Raw genomic sequence first — 18,438 nt, 5'->3', positions numbered from 1 at the left:
AGGCAACAACACTGAAAATCTTAATTATTACATCAAAATGTTGTTATTAAAAGGTTAGATGTCCTAAATCTAAGCCATTTGGAGGTCAACACATTTCTTATAGCTTGCCACACAAGGAGTAGCATACAGCAAACTGCAGAGTTTGTTAGCCTGGAAACTCAGCATACTATTAAGATGAAAAGGGAAATGGAGAGAAGCAGCAATTTGCAACAAAAGAAAATGAGAGAAGGAAGTGGTAGGAGCCTGGGCAAGCACACACAAGCATTCTGACACCCCAGAATTGAGAGTGGCTTCATGAAGCATCGGAACCAGTGCTCCCATAATATCAACTTTGACATTAATTGCTTCACTTACACATATTTGCACACTAAGAGTAACCATATTGAAAAGAAGCAATGATTGGAAGCAATTATGGAAATTGTAGTTGACGCTGCAAACACCAAGGAATTTGCACACTGAAGTGATACATGTAGCATGCACTTGACTAACCAGCCAGATACATTAGATAAAAGACAGTGTCTGTATATTAAGATGCCAAAAGTTTTAAAATGCAGAGATTTATCTGTTCTGACCAACATCCCTTTTGTAAAATTACAGAGAAAAGATTACACTGCATTAACTAAGTTCCTGCCACCAAAACATGAGTATGTTCTTGCAGTTAGAATGACGCCTCTTCAGTGTAAACTCTATCAATTCTACTTGGATCACTTAACAGGTAAGTAGCTACAGCACAGTAGGATAACATAATTAATTTTCACCTAATTTTTTTGCCCTGTTTTCATAAACAGCTCTATAGATGGTCCTTTCTGGCGGGAATCTGTTTTTGCTCTGAAACTTGATTCTGCACAATACTTGGCTTCATATAATGAAATATTTATTGCATATTACTGATAGTCATATTTCTTGTGTGTGGTTTGTCATTCCTTTCTCAGAAATAAAACAACTAACTTCATTATATGGATTACTTGCTATTATCTCTTACATAAATAATTTCAGAGGGGCTCTGAAGAGAAAGCTATTTATTTTGTTCTAGACCAGTTGTTTGTCTCCTGTGTAGTGAAATAATCAGAAAGATCAATGAGAGTAAAATGCAGAATCGAGGTGTGCCAGCAAAGGTGTTTTTCAGAAGCTTGCAGTTTGCCTTATTTGCCCTTGCTACCTAGGGACAATTCTTGTTAATTCTTTGTGTCAGCTTATTTTGTGCAGTTGTCTTCTTTGACATTTCCTGGTCTGGGTAGTAGGCAACTGGCTGGGTAGGGGTTACAGTGTTTAAGTTACATTGTCAAGTTTATCAAGAAAAGGCAGATAAGGTGTTTTGTATCCTATATCAAATTGTGATTTATATCAGATGTTAAATTTGGGTATGAAATATGCGGTGTTGTATTAATTTACTTGGATTATAGCGTGGTGTAGTTATCTTAAATAAATTGCCAACCAAGATTTCTTTTTAAAATACTTTCTGGGCTATTGTCTTTATTTGAGATAAGATACAGATCTAAACAGTCCAGTATAGGTAATTCATTTGTAATAAATTTGAGTCCAAAAAGTAAAGGCATTCTTGCTGTTCTACTTTTAAAATAAGGCTTTGGAAGTGTACTCCAAAACGCAACAGATACAACTTTGACTTTGCATCGAGCTTTCCTATAGTCAGGTCTGTAAAATAATCTGTTATGTAGTGAGTCTTACCTACATAAATGCTCTGAAGGAAAATATCTTTATATTGTGTTAGTTTCTACAGCATTCCAGATATACAAGGGTATTTCAGAAGCTAACAGCAAAATGATGGCCCATGGTGCATGTCTGCAGCAAAGCAGCAGGGAACACTGATGGCAGCATTATGGAGAAGTGATATGGTTCAGTCATTGCACACACAATGGTTTTATTTAGAAGTTGCTGTTTAGTTTCTGGACCATTAATTGTTTTGTATATCCTCCAAAAGCTGTGCAATTAAAAACAAAAATCTTCATGAAGAGTTCTCCTTAATGTATCTTGATATATCCTAATAGGCCAGAGCTAGAAGTTTTTAGAGAGTGTTGGGGACAACTTCCTGATCCAAGTGCTAGAGTAGCTGACTAGGGGCCTTGCTCTTCTTGATCTGCTGCTCACGAACAGGGAGGAATTGGTGGGGAGTGTAGTAGTGGATGGTAACTTGGACAGCAGTGACCACGAGATGATAGAGTTCAGGATCTTGAGGAAAGGAAGGATGGACAGCAGCAGAGTAAGGACCCTGGACTTCAGAAAAGCAGATTTTAACTCATGGGCAGGATTCCCTGGGAAGTTGGACTGAGTGGGAGAAGAGTCCAGGAGAGCTGGCTGTACTTCAAAGAAGCCTTACTGACTGCAGGAATTAACCATCCTGATGCGCAGGAAGACTAGCAAGTATGGCAGAAAACCAGCTTGGCTTACCATAGAACTCTTCAGTAAACCGAGTCACAAAAAAGAAGCTTCTAAGAAGTGGAAACTTGGACAAATAAGTAGAGAGGAATATAAGAGCATTGCTCAGGCATGCAGGGATGAAGTCAGGAAGGCCAAAGCACAATTGGAGCTGCAGCTAGCAAGGGATGTGAAGGGTTTCTACAAGTATGTTGGTAGCAAGAGGAGGATGAGGGAAAGTGCGAGTCCCTTACTGAATGGGAGTGGCAGCTTTGTGACAGGATGCAGAAAAGGCTGAAATGCCCAGTGCCTTCTTCACCTCAGTCTTTACAGGCAAGGTCACCTCCCAGACTACTGCACTGGGCAGCACAGTTTGAGGAGGAGGTGAGCAGCCAGTCAGCAGTGGAAAAAGAACAGGTTAGGGACTGTTTAGAAAAGCTGAACATATACAAATCCTTGGGGCCAGATGGGATGCACCCAAGGGTGCTGAGGGAGTTGCCTGATGAAATTGCAGAGCCATTGGCCAACATCTTTGAAAATTCTTGGTGATTAGCAGAGGTCCCAGATGATTGGAGAAGGGCAAACCTAGTGCCCATATTTAAGAAAGGGGAAAAGGATGATCCAGGGAACTACAAACCAGTCAGCCTCACCTCAGTCCCTGAAAAAATAATGGAAGAGATCCTCAAGGAATCCATTTCTAAGCATTTGGAAGAGAAGGTGGTTAGGAACAGTCAGCATGGATTCACCAGGGGCTGATCATTCCTGACCAACCTGATTGCCTTCTATGATGAGATGACTGGCTCTGTGGATGCAGGGAGACCAGTGGATGTGGTGTACCTTGGTTTTAGCAAAGCTGTCCATATGGTGTCCCACAATATTCTTGCAGGCAAGCTAAGCAAGTATGGGCTGGATGAATGGACTGTAAGGTGAACAGAAAGCTGGCTGGAGCATCGGGCTCAGAGGGTAGTAATCAATGGCTCAAAGTCTAGTTGGTGGGCGGTATCAAGCCAGTTTGATTTAATGTCTTCATCAGTGACCTGGAAGATGGCATAGAGTGCACACTCAGCAGGTTTGCAGGTAACACCAAGTTGGGGGGAGTAATAGATATGCTGAAGGGCTAGGACTTAGAGTAGGGGCGGGCAATTATTTTGGGCAGAGGGCCGCTTACTGAGTTTTGGCAAGCCATCAAGGCCGCATTATGGGCAGCCGGGGCAGATGAATATTAATTTCCTAAATATTGGGGGTGGGGGCCAGATGGAATGATCTGGTGGGCCGCATTTTGCCCACCCCTGATTTAGAAAGACCTAAACAAATTGGAGGATTGTGCCAAAAGGAGTTTCATGAGGTTCAACAAGGACAAGTGCAAAGTCCTGCTCTTAGGACAAACCAGTCTTATGCACCAGTGTAGGCTGGGGGCTGATGGGCTGGGCAGCAGCTCTGCAGAAAAGGACCTGGGGGTTACAGTGGACAATAAGCTGAGTATAAGCCAGCAGTGTACCCTTGTTGCCAAGAAGGCTAACAGCATCCTGGGCTGCATTACTAGGTGTGTTGCCAGCAGGTCAAGGGAAGGGATTATTCCCCTCTATTCAACACTGGTGCAGCCACATCTGTAGTACTGTGCCCAGTTTTGCACCTTTCTTCCTCCTCCTCCTCCCCCCCCCCCCCCCCCTTTACAGGATGTGGACAAATTGGAGAGAGTCCAGTGGAGGGCAACAAAAATGGTGAGGGGCTGGGGATCATGACTTGTGAAGAAATGTTGAGGGACCTGGGCTTATTATCTCTAGAGAAGAGAAGACTGAGGAGATTTAATAGCAGCCTTCAGTTACCTGTAGGGTTCGAAAGAGGCTGGAGCTGGACTGTTCTTAGTGGTGGCAGATGACAGAACAAGGAGCAATGGTCTCAAGTTGCAACAAGGGAAGTTTAGGTTGGATATTAGGAAGAATTTTCTTACTAGGAAAGTAGTAAAACACTGGAACAGGTTACCCAAAGAGGTGGTAGAAACTCCATCCTTAGAGGTGTTTAAGACCCGGCTAGACATAGCTTTGGCTGGGATGAGCTAGTTGGGGATGGTCCTGCATTGAGCAGGGGGTTGGACTAGATGACCTCCTGAGGTCCCTTCCAGCCCTCATTTTCTATGATTCTAAGAATGAGTCTTCATAACAGCTTTGTATGTCAAAGCAGCAGTAGTGGTTCCACAAATTTCTGTAAGTTTTCTTGGTCTGCTTTGTAAGCTTGTGATTTTTCCCATAATTTTTAGTGCTAATGATTTTCTTTATCTGCCATATTACACAGAGCTTGTTTTTAACAAGGGAGTGGTCTCTCATGAGGGATACGACTGATAGAAAAGATAGCCAGCATGTTTAAATAATATAGGCTCTTATTCTGTACTGGCACCGAAGACTTCACTTAACATTATGATGTGGGTACAAGTACTGTTGTGTGTTTTTGTATTTACTAGGCTGCAGATTGAAGGCAAACTGCCTCTAATGGCCTTATCGAGTTCCTGCTGAATTCAGAGAAAACATTCCCGTAGACTTGAAGTCTTTGAATCAGACCTGAAGGATGTAGCCTTGCTCTTAGTTATTAGTGGGTTTTTTAAGAGTGCATCTCCCCGGCTCACTCAAGGACTGTTAGTTATCGCAAATCTGTTTAGACTTTCAGTCTTCAAGTGTTACTCTGTCTCTAGGCAACTACCTTTTAAGCCAGGTGACTGATTTCTAAATTAAATGCAATGCTCTGCATTAAGCAATCGGGACTCGTGGTAATGCTCTTCATTAGTTTTGTGTTTCAGTAGTTCTGACTAAATAAGTGGACTTTTTGATTTGTATGAAGTAAATATCTGAAAGTAAGGCCTCCTTATGAAGGCTTTTTAGCTGCAAATACAAGTAAAAGTTTAAAAAGAAAACTTCTGTTTTAGATATGCTTCAAGAGAATACTAAAATATACAGTTTTAGGAAGTCTTCTTTTCTCTTCTGACGGAAAACTGCTTCTGTTCTTCAAAAATATAGAAAAAAATAACTGGATATAGGAAACAACATAGAAAATATAGTATAAGAGGTATAGGAATTGTTATCTTAATGACACTCTAGAGCATGCAACTTTTCTGCTTTGGTAAGAACAGGTCAAAGCATCTAAACAAACTGTCATAACTACTTTTCTAGCCCCATCACCAGAGTTGGTATTTTATGACTAGCTAAGAACATGTATAACTACAATAAAAGCTCTGTTAACCGGCACCTTACAAGCCGACACATTCTATTAACCGGCATGCCGGCTTGTAAGATAAAAGTGAAACTGGAAGTGCCACAGTGGGCACTTCCGGTTTCTCCGAGCCCCCGTTGCTCGGGGCAAAGCAGTCTGTGCGGGGCCCGCTTCTGTGTCCCTCAGGATCTGTGGGAGGGGCGGTGATGCAGCGGGAGAAGCGGTGGCCCGAACAGGCAAAGACGCCTGTTCGGGCCTCTCAGTTAACCAGCATATTTTGTTACCCGACACCCCTTTCCCCCTGGGTGCCGGATAATAAAGCTTTTACTGTATATGTAGACAACCAGTGTGTAAAATGTTTCTAAAATGGCAAAAAGCAGCTTGACTCACCTAATTTAACTTACTTTTGCCTTTCACTTTGATAATGTACTTAGTACTCTCGTTAACAAAGGTTTTAAATACGCTGCTGGGAAAATTAATCTGTTTTAAGGACTCTGTCAGTGCATTTCTTTACTAGCAGTTTAGACTATAAACAAGAAAAGTTTAAATCCACAAATTCTGTTTACTTTCTGCACTCATTTCAGCTTGGACAATGAAGAGTATATTAAGTATCTATCTACCTTCTGGCTTGTGTACACTAACATAGTAATACCATGCGAATGTTACAAAGCATATGAAGAAACAGTTGAATCAGAATAATCAACAGAACTCATTGGAAACCTAAATATAAATCTTACCGTTTTTAAAACAATGACATTTGTAAAACCTAACTAAAGCCTAACCGGATTTTAGTGAACTCATTTTGACTAGAGCGTACACTCCTGCATATAATTGTCATCATTAAATGTTTCTCATTACCAAGAAGGAGGGGAAAATCTAATTTTGACCACTTTAACTGGAAAAATAATTCTTGTAACTAAGTAATATGACCACTTTTACAAGAGATGCTAAAATGTAAGGTGTACACCTGGAGAGAACACTGCAGAGAACTAATGGGTTGTTCAAAGCGGGGAAAATTGTGGCAAACTTGTTCAAGATTTTGTTCTAAAATCTGAACTTTATTGTCAGGTGTAGGTAGCGGTGAAGGTGGAAGAGGCAAAGCTGGAGCTAAACTCTTTCAGGACTTCCAGATGTTAAGTAGAATCTGGACTCACCCTTGGTGTTTGCAGCTGGACTATATTAGCAAAGAAAATAAGGTAAATTAGGTATATCAAAATACATACTTGTGTCTCCCTTGTAAACTTTCTGAATGAGTCATTACCAAGTGTTGGGAAGAGTTTCGGCAAATGAATGGAAATTTTTGTTGCTGTGGGATATACTGATTTCTGCCAGCTTTGTTTACCCATGGCTAGCATTTTTTTTTTGTTTCCGAGTCTTTTGCCATTATTAAAACAGTTTGGAAGGCTGTTCTTTCACTGACCTTGGTATTATTTAAATGAAGGATAAGTAGGTGCTTAAATGTTTAAAAAAAGGTTTCAGTCTGGATGATGATATTTAATACCAGTAATATCGATGTTCTAAGAATGTTAATTTTGTTTTCCAGGGCTATTTTGATGAAGATAGTCTGGATGACTTCATAGCTTCAGATTCTGACGAAACTTCAATGAGTTTAAGCTCTGATGATTATGCAAAGTAAATTGTTTGTTTCATGTAAATTGTACATGATCAAAATCAGTTGGTTTCATTTTCTTTTTAGAGTGACTAAGTAAATGTTCAATGCAATTAAGCAACATTTGTATTTTTACTATTGCTTATGTTCTCTGAATGGTAGCTTCTTAAATAGTAAGCATACAATGTTATGTTTTTAGGAAAAAAAAATCCAAGGGGAAAAAAGCAAAGAAAGAAAGCAGCCCCAGTGGCAGTGGCAGTGGCAGTGATAATGATGTTGAAGTGATTAAAGTTTGGAATTCGAGGTCTCGTGGAGGTGGAGAAGGAAATACAGAGGACCTTGCAAACACCCCTGCTATTCCTGCAAAATCAGATGAGGGTAAGTATAATGCACAAGTAAATCAGGATATGATGCAGCATCATTTTGAAAAGTGACATTGTTTATTCATGACAAATCAATGGGGAAATTATGTTCAATCAACTTTGCACTACACTCGGTTACGAAAGATGACATCTTAGTTCAAGGAACTGTTTCTCTATTCTAGCCCACCCTACCAATTTTTTTATTATATCAAAATATACTTGTAATAATATTTACCCATTGAAAAATAGAAGCAGCATCACTCCGTAAGGATGAAAGAATACAGGCAGTCCTCGACTTCCAACGTTTCTCACTTAAAACGTTTCTAAATTGACACCCTGTTTCAACTTTGTCAGTTTCAACTTTTACAACGCTTGATCCAGTGTGACACCACGCCAGCGAACAGGTTTGCTGTGTCACCCATCTCCCTGGAGAACATCTGTCCAATCTTCCTTGAACACTTTCTTTAACAAAGCAGACAAGACTTCAGAAAAACCTGCAGCCAGGACTCCTGAGAAGAATCCAGCCAAGAACAGTTCAAAAAGTCCAACCAAGAGCCCTTCAAAAAGTCCAGCAAAGACTCAAAGAAGTCCTTCCAAATCAAGATGATTGCTATTTACAATATAAATACATTAATGTAGCTATATTACTCATCTATAATTGATCAAGTACAAAATTCTGGGGTATTTTTGTTGAAAATACGGTATAGGGCCTTGGTTCAAGAACCAATCTCCCATTTATAACATTGTTTCTTGTGAGAAAATTGGTTGTACAACATTTCGACTTAAGACATGGTTTTCAGGAACCAATTGTGTTGCAAGTCTGGGGACTGCCTGTGTTGTGACAGAACAGTTAACCAGTCAAAGTTTTCTTATTGAGTATAATAGAATAAATCCTCCCTTCTTTTTTCTTGCAAAGTAAATTGTGAAGTAAATTCAGAGTAGATTTCACAGGTGAAATATGCTATTGAATGGTAGAAAACTATTGTTTTTCAGTTCTTAAACCTATGGGGGTTTTAAGGGTCTCAGAATAGGTGGATAGAACACAGAGACTCAAATGGCTTTTTGAGAGTAAGTTGATCAGCCTACCTACATCTGTAAACGTGATTTAAGTAGTTTTACTTTAATATTTTAGCTATCTTTTGTTTCTGCTGAGTGATGAGTCATTTTCAAGTACATGTTAAAGATGACAGACAGCATAACATTTTATGAATTAAATAACCTTTCCTAAATAAATATAACTTGCTATCATCAAAAACACAGAATTTGTATTTATGGACATTTGAAAATTAAATTGAATTTGTAAATTTAAGTAGTTATGGCAAAATACAGTTATAAATGTGTAATGGTTTGTAATATATATTGGGATGTATTGCCAACAGTTAGTTAGACTCTTAAGTAGTGTTATCACATTATTTTTGATTAGTTAGACTACAAATGTAATTCATAACTGTAAGGGTTCTATTATTTTTTTACTTCATCTGACTTCATATGTATTCATTTCAACATGGATGCTTGGTACACTGAGAGAGGCTTGCCTATTTGCTTCTCCCTTGTTTTTTTGGTGAAAGGGGTCCTACTTCTAGATTGATTTATTGCATGTCTTTTGTTGGCAAGTTCAGGGTTAAGCTTGTTGTATGCAAGCTTGTCCAGTTGCATATATAAGTCCATTTGAAATAACTGAATTGTTTGCTCTGGTATTAATTTTAAGGATAAGCGTGCTCACAAGGGTGCGTTACATGTTCCAATGATCTGGGAGAATTGTCCCAGGTTTGTATTCTTAGTAGAGAAACTTACCCAGGAGCTCCTGAACAGACAATCGAATGCTGAGCCCCTGAAGAGCAGAGAGCTTGCAGTGTTAACACTGCACCGCCAGGGGGCCCCTGCACACGCATCTCATCTCTGCAGGCTTCCTCTGTCTGCCTGGAGACAGATGGCACAGGGAAGCCCTGATTGGCTACCCCAGACTGCTCAGCATCATCCTGTCTCCCTGCAACACAATGTAGGGATCGTAAAGGGGGTGTGTTCTGTTTCCTGCTTGGCACGCTTCAGGGAAGTGGGGAAGTAAAGCACCCTGGGTTTCTGGAGGACCACAATGTGACTTCTTTCAGAAGGAAATGTATATAGGTATTCACTAGGAGAAACTCTCCTGCAAGTGATCTTAACCCTGGTTGTTCCTGGATTATTTTTCTCTTGAAGCAGACATTTTTGCTCTGGGACATGAATCCTGGACACCTGTACACTCGTTGCTTTTCCTGGGAGAACAGTGACTCTGTACATGGCCAGAGTGCTCACCTCCTCCATCTACAGGAGACCATCACCATTCACACAGGATACGTTCTTGTATTCCCTGCAAATGGCGAAATCCATGAATAAGGCATTGCATTCATGAACGCTGTCTACGTTCATGAATGCAGGGCCCCGGGCGGCTGGTTGGGGCATGGCTATGCTGGTGGTGGTAGTAGCGGGAGCGCGGCAGTGGCAAGCATGGAGTTCCCGAGGAGCTCCTTTAAGTGTATTTAAGATGCGGGTTCAGCGTTCGCAAATATTTCAAACCGCGAATGTCGAACCCACGAACAGCGAAGGTTTCCTGTACTTCCCTCTCTGTACAGGATCTTGCTGATTTCTTGGGCAAAGTAAAATATTGGCTAATAATCCATTAATCTTATATTGGTTTATAATCTGTTTTTTCTCTCTCTTCCCTTCCATCATGTATACAGAAGCTTCTCCTCTTCTGACTTCTCCACTTTTTATAGTGGCTTCATCCCAGGTACTGTTCTTTTGACCACCTATTCTTCTTCTCATCTCTGATCCATTGAAACCATGGACAGACCTGCATTTGGACTGATCTGAATCCTGATGCACTTCAAATTGCACAATGCAAATGTGTGGCCTCACTCCCCATCCCATCTCTGGAGTGCCTCAAAAATTGTCAGAGGTTCCCCAGAACAGATGAGCACACAGGAAAGTGCTTGTGGGCTGTCCCACTAGGATAGTGGGACAGCTCTTGGGAATGTCAAAGAATCACTGACCCATACAGATGCTCTAGCAAGCTCTTTGAGGAAATGAATAAAAAATATTCCTCTTTTTTATTGAGGGTTATTTTTAAATGCTTTGTCAGCCATGCATATCCATACCCTCACTGGAACCCTTCAAAAGCATCTGGAGTTCTTCAATTAGCATAGTTATCCAGGGCCTGAGTGTGCTGTTTACAATCCTCTTGTGGAGATCCCCACTTGATTGTATCTTTAAGCTTCTTTAATCTTGCACTGCTCTGAAACGGGTTTCACCAAAGGCTTCCTAGTGAAAACTTAGAACCAGTGTTTCTTCCTCTTCTGCCGTGAGTTCTTAGCTGCCTTTGGCACCACCAACTGTGCTCTTCTCAGTACCTTCTCAATATCCCTCTGTTTGATCCTGCTTACTGCCCATTCCCGCTTTCTGTAGGAGTTCTCTAGGGCTGCATGCAGACATTATTCCCACCAGAAGAGACGTGCTCCTCCAGCCCCGTGACTAGAGAGCTTCACAGGCAAGCTTTTCAGCCAGGAGGCACTAGAGGGCTATCATCATCATCATCCCTGCCCCTACCCCCCCATCTAGGGAAGCCTATTAATTGACACGCTGTTAATGGGGCAGGCTGTCAAGTGACAGCTGTCAGCTGCTGAAAAGCAGCAGCTGTCACAGACAGCTCTGGGAGGGTCCCAGCCCCAGGAGAATGCCCCCTCTGCCACATCCCACCAGTCAGGTGATTGGCAAGTGGGGAAATTGTCCCAAGATGGGAAGCCTCCCAGCTCTCCCCCGTGAGAGAATAGTCCCTTGCTCTCCTCTGGGCTGACCTGGAGAAGTACAGAAGGCAAGGGAGCACTCAGCAACCATGGCGAGCCTCTGGGCGGAAAGCCTGTGCACGTCTGGCTGCTGGTCCCTCCAGCTTTTAAATCACCGTTCCCACTGCTCAGCTAAGCAGGAGGAGAGACTTGGGGGGGAAGCTGGCATGGTTCAGAGCCAGGCTTCCAAGCCTCATTTGCCATCCCCAGCACTCAGCTGAGTGGGGCTGAGGGCAAGGGGAAGCTGGAAGGGAGAAGTGCTCTCCTGCTATTCAGGAGCTGAGCAGAAGGAGCAGCACAGCAAAGCCCCAGCTAGCTTGCTTCTCACACTGAGAACTGTGGTGTGAGTGGCAGGTGGGGAGCAGCTGAAGCAGTTCCTTCCCTCCCTGCCTGTCTAAGACTGGCAGGGAGGGAGCAGGTGCCCCCTCCCTTCTCCCCCCTGCCTCCACATGTTCTCCAGATCAAAGAACCCAGCCTTGAGAAAACATGGGAGCCTTTCCTCTGGCTACACTTATCCTGGTCCCCAGAAGGAGTTAGGCTGGGGAGAAAGTAGGCAGGCATTCAGTCTCCCAGGAGAAACTCCCCAGGAAAGATTTAACCCTGTTTGTTCCTGGGTTATTTTTTTTTCCTGGAGTGACCATTTTTGATCTGCAAGAAAAAGCTTGAATGTCTGCATGCTTTTGTTTCCTACTCGGAGAACAGCAAATCTCTGAGTAGAAAATGAACATCTGTACATTGGCTAAGACTGTAGAGTTGTTCACCTCACCCCCTACACTTCTATCACCAGGTAATCTGATTTTTCAAGCACAAATTCAGGTCCCATCATATGTGCTTAACTCTTTGCTCCAGGCCTCCTCCTTCCTAATCAACCTAACGATTGGTAAATGACTTGAGTTGCAGTGTCGGTAATCTGCCCTGAGTCTGACTCTTCTTACTACTTCTGTTCTCAATCACTGCATAGTGCCTATGTTCTACCAATATCAACACTCTTCTACCATAGTGCCTATGTCTGCCAAGCCTCTCCCAATCTGCAACATTTTTTTATTTATTTTTCTTACTTTCACATGCTTGCATCCATTCCAAATGCTGCTATGCAGATAATTTTCTTTGTCTATCGCTTAAAATAAGCAATTTATTTTCACTTCCAGAGTCCTTCACAGCATGTTCAGATAATCTGGGAGAATTTTTTTTCTCCTGCTTCCCAGTATTTGTCATGCTCTAATAAGAGGTTAGCACCTGTCAGTAGTTGGCCCAGGATGCTAGCTTCTGTCATTCACCCTTTAAATTTCAAACAAGCACCATATTGTGCCTGCTGCCAAAGTGCTGCTTGTTCTTTTGAAGGGGAAGACATCTGCAAAACTATTTAACTATATCTTCCTCCAGATGCTTCTTTAAAAGCTCTTCTTTGCTGTGATGCCTGCAAGAAGCTTGACAGCATTTAGGCCATTGAGGTAGCAACACCATTGCCTATCACTGCTAATGAATAGTATCTTACTGTTCCTGGTACTTGCATACACTTATCTACATCTGCTGGTTCTCATTTTTTACTAGGTTTGGTGCAGGAACTATCTTCCTATTCAATATGCATAGTGTCTGATACAGTGGCATCTTGGTCTATGACTGCAGCTCTTAACCTGTTGTTATACAAATAATTAATAATTATCCCTTTTTGGGGACAGGGGACAGCACCCTACTAGCACTTGCAGTTTATGCTTATGGCTCATCTTTTTTCCAGTGGGCACTGAATTTGCTTCAGTGGTTCTCCTGCAGAGACTGAAATTCAGTTGAGTTATAGACCTCATTTTGAAAGGGATGTGTGTTTATGTACATTTTAGCAAACAGCTGCTTCCAGTGCCGTTTTTGATCACTTTTTTTTCCTTTGGTCCTTAACTGTAGTATTTTAAATACCCCTTGGTTTTTTCATACACTCGGCCTGTGATCTTGGTAAAATTAGAAAAACTTTCAAATAGCTCCAGTACACTGAAATGCTATTTGATTCAAACTTTGAAAAAAGGAAACTGATCATTAAAGTGTTCGCAGCTTGCATTCTTCTGTGTTCAGTTTGGTGTTGACAAGAAATGGTTCCATTGCATTGGATCAAAGTCAGTCACAATAGGTTGCATTAAGGACCAACTTTAACATCATTTAGAACTACTCTTAAAAATGTGTACAGAGAAATTACCTTCTTGAGAGAATTCTTTCCTCCATTCTGAAGAGGATATTGACTGAGATTTTGGGGGTGACTATTTGGCCATGATGGATCTTCCTTTCAGCTAGTTTGCTGTATGTGCTTTTAAAAATTGAATGTTTTGCATTACCAGTAGACTAGGAGAAAAGTGTTCTATGTAAGTAAACAGTGCATTAAGATCAAAGTTTTTAAGTGAACAAATGTTTGTATTGTAATTCTAATAAATCAATATATATCACACTAATGCAAAGAAGATTAAAGCCAGGAACGTACAACATTATAAAAAGAATTTGGGTAACATAAATAAAGACAACCCCTGATTCCTGTCTACATTTCAGGATCAAATTATGAGTTTGCAAATAAACCTTCAAATTCAGTAGTGTTTCTGAATAGAGATAAAGCTCTCTCTAGGAGGAAGGCATTCTCTATTCCACATGCTTCAAAACTAGGGGAGTTATAGCAAAACAGATGTTGCCTATTTTTTTTGGGTACAGTTTTTTCAGCACAGAAATAGATACAAATTTTTATAATTCTGCTCATCTCATCTGTTTAATCATTTTTATTTTTAGGAAGGATGAAACAAGGGAAATGTTGTAAAGTATAATTTTCTTAATTTCACAGAACTCGGCTGTTAACACATTAGAAGCACCTTAAATCAGTTCACTAGAAGTTTTATGTAAACAGTGGATTAAAGAACTGTTTATGATCTGACATTCAAAATAAGAAGTTACTTATATTCATAAAGAAATGAAACCTCTTTCTGTGTACTTATACTATTTCCAGCACAAAGGGTCATAACTGTGAACAATTTCTACAAGATTGCATACAATTATTATTAAAAATATGCCCCTTCTGTGCTTATCCATTTTTTAAAACTTGGTTTTAGAATCTCTTTCTAGGTAAATTTAGGAAGATCTCATTAGTAGTTTTGACTTGGTTAAAAAAAAAAAATCCTTTTTGCTCTTGATTGTTATTTTTAAAGAGAACAAAAAAATCCTAAGCTCAGGTTGCTGAGATTTATTATTGTGTATTGTGTCTTTGTAGTGGGCCATTTAATAAAGTGAAATGGCCTGAGAGACTTTAATGTATGTCAAAACAAACACAACAGCTAGACATATTTTGAGGAGCAATCCTACATAGCCCTATGTGGATGGCTTTAGATGAGCTTTCTTGTTTAAAAAAAAATCCTTGCTTGGAATTTAGGATCATGATTTTAAAAGGAATTGAAACAACTATACTGTCCAGGTAAAACATGTGGCTGAGTTTTAGGAGAGAGAGTAGCTGAGGGTAAAGGATAAATACTCCCTTGGGGAAAAGACAGGTAGCAGAGCTACACTGATCATTAGTAAAGCTGAACCAGTTCTTTCGTACATTAGCCGATCCTTGACTTAGTGCAGTCAGTACAAGTAAACACAAAACCTTTGATTGTAGAGACCAGTCTGTATCTTTAGGATTTTTAAGCATCTGAATTTTAGACAGTCTGGAGCCTTCCTGTTAAGGAGATTCTTTTTAGTTTAATAATATCTTTCTTTTGCAGGTAAAGCCACATCCTCTTCCAACCCAGGAAGCCCAGCTCCAGACTGGTATAAGGATTTTGTCACTGATGCAGATGCTGAAATATTGGAGCATTCTGGGAAAATGGTTCTTCTCTTGGAAATACTTCGTATGGCAGAGGAGCTCGGTGACAAAGTGTAAGTCAGGATTTTTTTAATGAGTAATTTGTGGGAAGTTTTGTTTTCTGTTTTAATTCTTATTTAAATGTATTATTTTGTCTTAGTTTACTTCATCATGTGCCCATTTTAATGTTTATGTTGAGCTCAAAGATATAGCTCAATTTGTCTGAAATATTTATGTTTGCTTAAGTTATTTTTATCTTAAGATAAAAGCAAGATTCACCTGGTCTAAAAAGCTAATCTGTTTCAAAGATAATATCCAAGCTGAAGACGAGGAAAACAGTAATGAAATTTGTTGACTTTGTTAGAGGCAAATGCTGTATTCTGCTTTTTCTGTCTTCAGTCTAGTTTTTAGCCAGTCTCTAATATCACTGGATTTGATAGAAGACTTTCTTGAGCTGGCCAGCACGGAGAAAAGTGACAAAGAGAAACCTATTTATAAAGGTGAGTGTGGTTTCTAGATATCCCAAGAGACTGGGAGTGCGGAGTATCCTTTTAATTAAATTTTCTGCTCCAGTTGTATGTGTATGGATTTTAATTGGGTTAAGGATAGGTTCATTTAACTGACTTATTGCTTCCTTGCTCCTCCATTGGAATGATCTTATGGAGAACCTGCCATTTGACATGCTGAGGTCTAAACTTTCTTTATAAAAAAAAAAAAAAAAAAAAAAAAAAAGTGAAATATCAGGTCTCCCTTAAAATGGTAGTATATGCCATAATATTTTATTGAAGGAAAAATTTAGTATATAATTGCTTCTTCAGATGACTTTCAAAGGTATTGCAAGGTCATATGTAGCTATTCATCATATTTTGGACCTATATGTTTTTATTGTTTCCATCTTTCCACTTTAAAATATGTTCTTTATAATTAATTTGGTGATGGCAACGTCTGTTGGAGAAAGAGAGAATACCTTTTACCTAGGGAAGGCATTCAGAAAATTAGTTATTAAACAATTGGTTATATGTATTCTTGTGTGTATGTGGAAACCAGTTCTGCAGTTTGAAAGGCATCATGGTTTGTGGCCTATATATGGACTTTTGGGGCAGGAAGTTGATTAACCTCTCTCTGTGCAGTATAGTATCCATGGAGGATTAGAAAACTCCAGTCTGATCCAGACATTAATCAAATATGTAAAGTAATATAGAAAAAAATAAATATTATTAGCTTCTGATGTTTCTGTTCTAAACATTGCTTTCAGCTACTCAAAGCACCAAAAAGTATACTTGAGGGTAAAGTTTCTCTGGTTCGGTTTTGAATCTGTTTCTTGTTCAGAATTATCTCCCGTGAGAAGGAGGGGGAGATGCGATTACCTACATCAGGCAGAAGTCAGAGGCTGACTGACTTGTTCTGAGGCATGAGTTTTCATGCCTAGCATCTGACTACATAGGTTGTTGCCTACAGAAGTTCATGGCTCTCTGAATTACTTTGTCTGTGGTGCTGCCCTGCCCTATCTTCTGCATCATGGGGAGCATATCTGTCACCTGAAATGTTTCCAATATCTGAATCTTTTGGATTGAATCAACTAAAGCCATTTAAGTTTTCCAGTTCGACGTGTATACATTGATGAATGAGTTTTTACCTGCTCTCTAATATGTATGCATTGTATGCATGCGTTGTTCCGTGTTCCTGAATATGGGACATGGTTATTGTTTTAGAGCTTTACTTAATTACTTCTCATGTATTTAATACTTCAGTTCATTTTTACCTGGAAGTGATTATTTCACGCAGCGGATGTTGAAGGAAACTCCTTAGTTCTACCATCGCTTTCAAAGATTCTTGTTTTTGTGTAAAAATCTTGCAATTCCATAACAATTTACAGGTGATTAAAAATACCTGTACTGCAGTTAGTTAGCCAGCCAGGTTAAGTTCTTCAGCTGCTTTCTTTTTGTATTTTCATTGCTCACTGCTGGTGCTCTATTAGTCACATAGCGTACTTAATAATTTCCCCTTTGTTCAGCTTCTCACCATTTGTTGTCTTGGGATTCTGTGAGCTCTCTACGTTACTGTAGCCCGTTCATATCACTTGGGCTAATTTTACAAAGTTTTTGCTTTTTCCTGTTTGTGGTGGTTCTTTTGATGTGCAACAAGGTTACCAATTCTGCACAAGATTTACTAAATATAGACATTTCTGACATGAGTTAACATGCAGTTTCTCATAATTCATCATTCAGCAATGCTACTTCCTACAAGACCTGCTCTGATTTTAATCGATGACACAGTGGGGTTCATTTTGTGTAAATAAACCTTGACCTCCAGAGAAAATGAAAGGTTAGTTCTAAAAGGGAAGGAAAAAAATCTGCTTCTATCAGCTGTAATTTTTTTACATCTGGCAAGAAGTAGCCATAACTCACAGGCTAATTAAACTCAAGCAGCTGTTCTAAATTTCAGTTCCAAAATGATTAGACCTTGACTTTTTGAAATCCCCTTTCAAGCATTTACTTAAGGGTGCAATTTGTATCAGAGAGACTGAAGCCTAGAGTAATTGAAAACATGCAAACTACAAAGATCAATTAGAAAATTAGGGTTACTGGTATAATGCCTAAAGGTTAAATGTAGTTACTTTTTAAAATTAACTTTTGCACTGAGGTTAAACAAGAAACTTGATTGATGATTTTGTTGCAAACATGTCCAGACCACAAGAAACTTGAGATGACAATGGAGGGGGAAGGGATGGGAGGGAACAGACCAGGGAAAGAGACAGGCAGATCTTAGAAAAGTTAACTAAAGGTTACTGAAAATATTTCAATTAAAGTTTGACCTCAGTGTATAAATCCTGATTGTATCCTCGTCTTTCTAAATTGCAAACTAAGTAAAACTGTTCTTGGAAGTATCACTTAGTTAACTTTTTAAAACAGCAAAATCTCCATGGGAAGAAGAAAATACAGCTAGACATGGGACACTATCTGGGCCAGGATGTTATTCCCAAAATTCATTTAATTTAATTCTTGAATCACTTTAAAGTTGCTTTTCTTATTATTGGTAAAGCTGCCTGTGGATTAGGGGAGTTTCTCAAACAAATCACCTGTTGCTTTCAAAGCTCAGGACAATTATTGTCCCAAATCATGATCTATACTATTTTCTGTAATCCTGTTTTCAGTATTTCATAGTACATCTTGCATTGTGGAATTTTCACGACTGACGCAAGACAACACTATGTCCTATCAAAACCCATCTCTTCATGGGTTCTGCAAGTTTTTGCGCTTAAGGAACAAA

At 39.8% G+C, this 18,438-nt stretch overlaps 1 protein-coding gene across 2 annotated transcripts in view; it reads left to right on the top strand.

The window, feature by feature from the left end:
* The window catches only part of ATRX (ATRX chromatin remodeler), a 157,985-nt gene that overhangs the window by 110,395 nt on the left and 29,152 nt on the right, over nucleotides 1-18,438 (top strand). For both annotated transcript variants that reach the window (XM_014607174.3, XM_006262569.4), the window contains 6 exons: nucleotides 598-715; nucleotides 6,643-6,770; nucleotides 7,118-7,206; nucleotides 7,383-7,561; nucleotides 15,089-15,242; nucleotides 15,568-15,668. In XM_014607174.3, the coding sequence (XP_014462660.2) occupies nucleotides 598-715; nucleotides 6,643-6,770; nucleotides 7,118-7,206; nucleotides 7,383-7,561; nucleotides 15,089-15,242; nucleotides 15,568-15,668 (769 nt within the window). The remainder of the gene's footprint in view (nucleotides 1-597; nucleotides 716-6,642; nucleotides 6,771-7,117; nucleotides 7,207-7,382; nucleotides 7,562-15,088; nucleotides 15,243-15,567; nucleotides 15,669-18,438) is intronic.

Source organism: Alligator mississippiensis, chromosome 8 (genome assembly GCF_030867095.1).
Source record: "Alligator mississippiensis isolate rAllMis1 chromosome 8, rAllMis1, whole genome shotgun sequence".
NCBI classification, from domain to species: Eukaryota; Metazoa; Chordata; order Crocodylia; family Alligatoridae; genus Alligator; species Alligator mississippiensis.
This window is presented reverse-complemented; position numbering and strand designations above follow the sequence as displayed.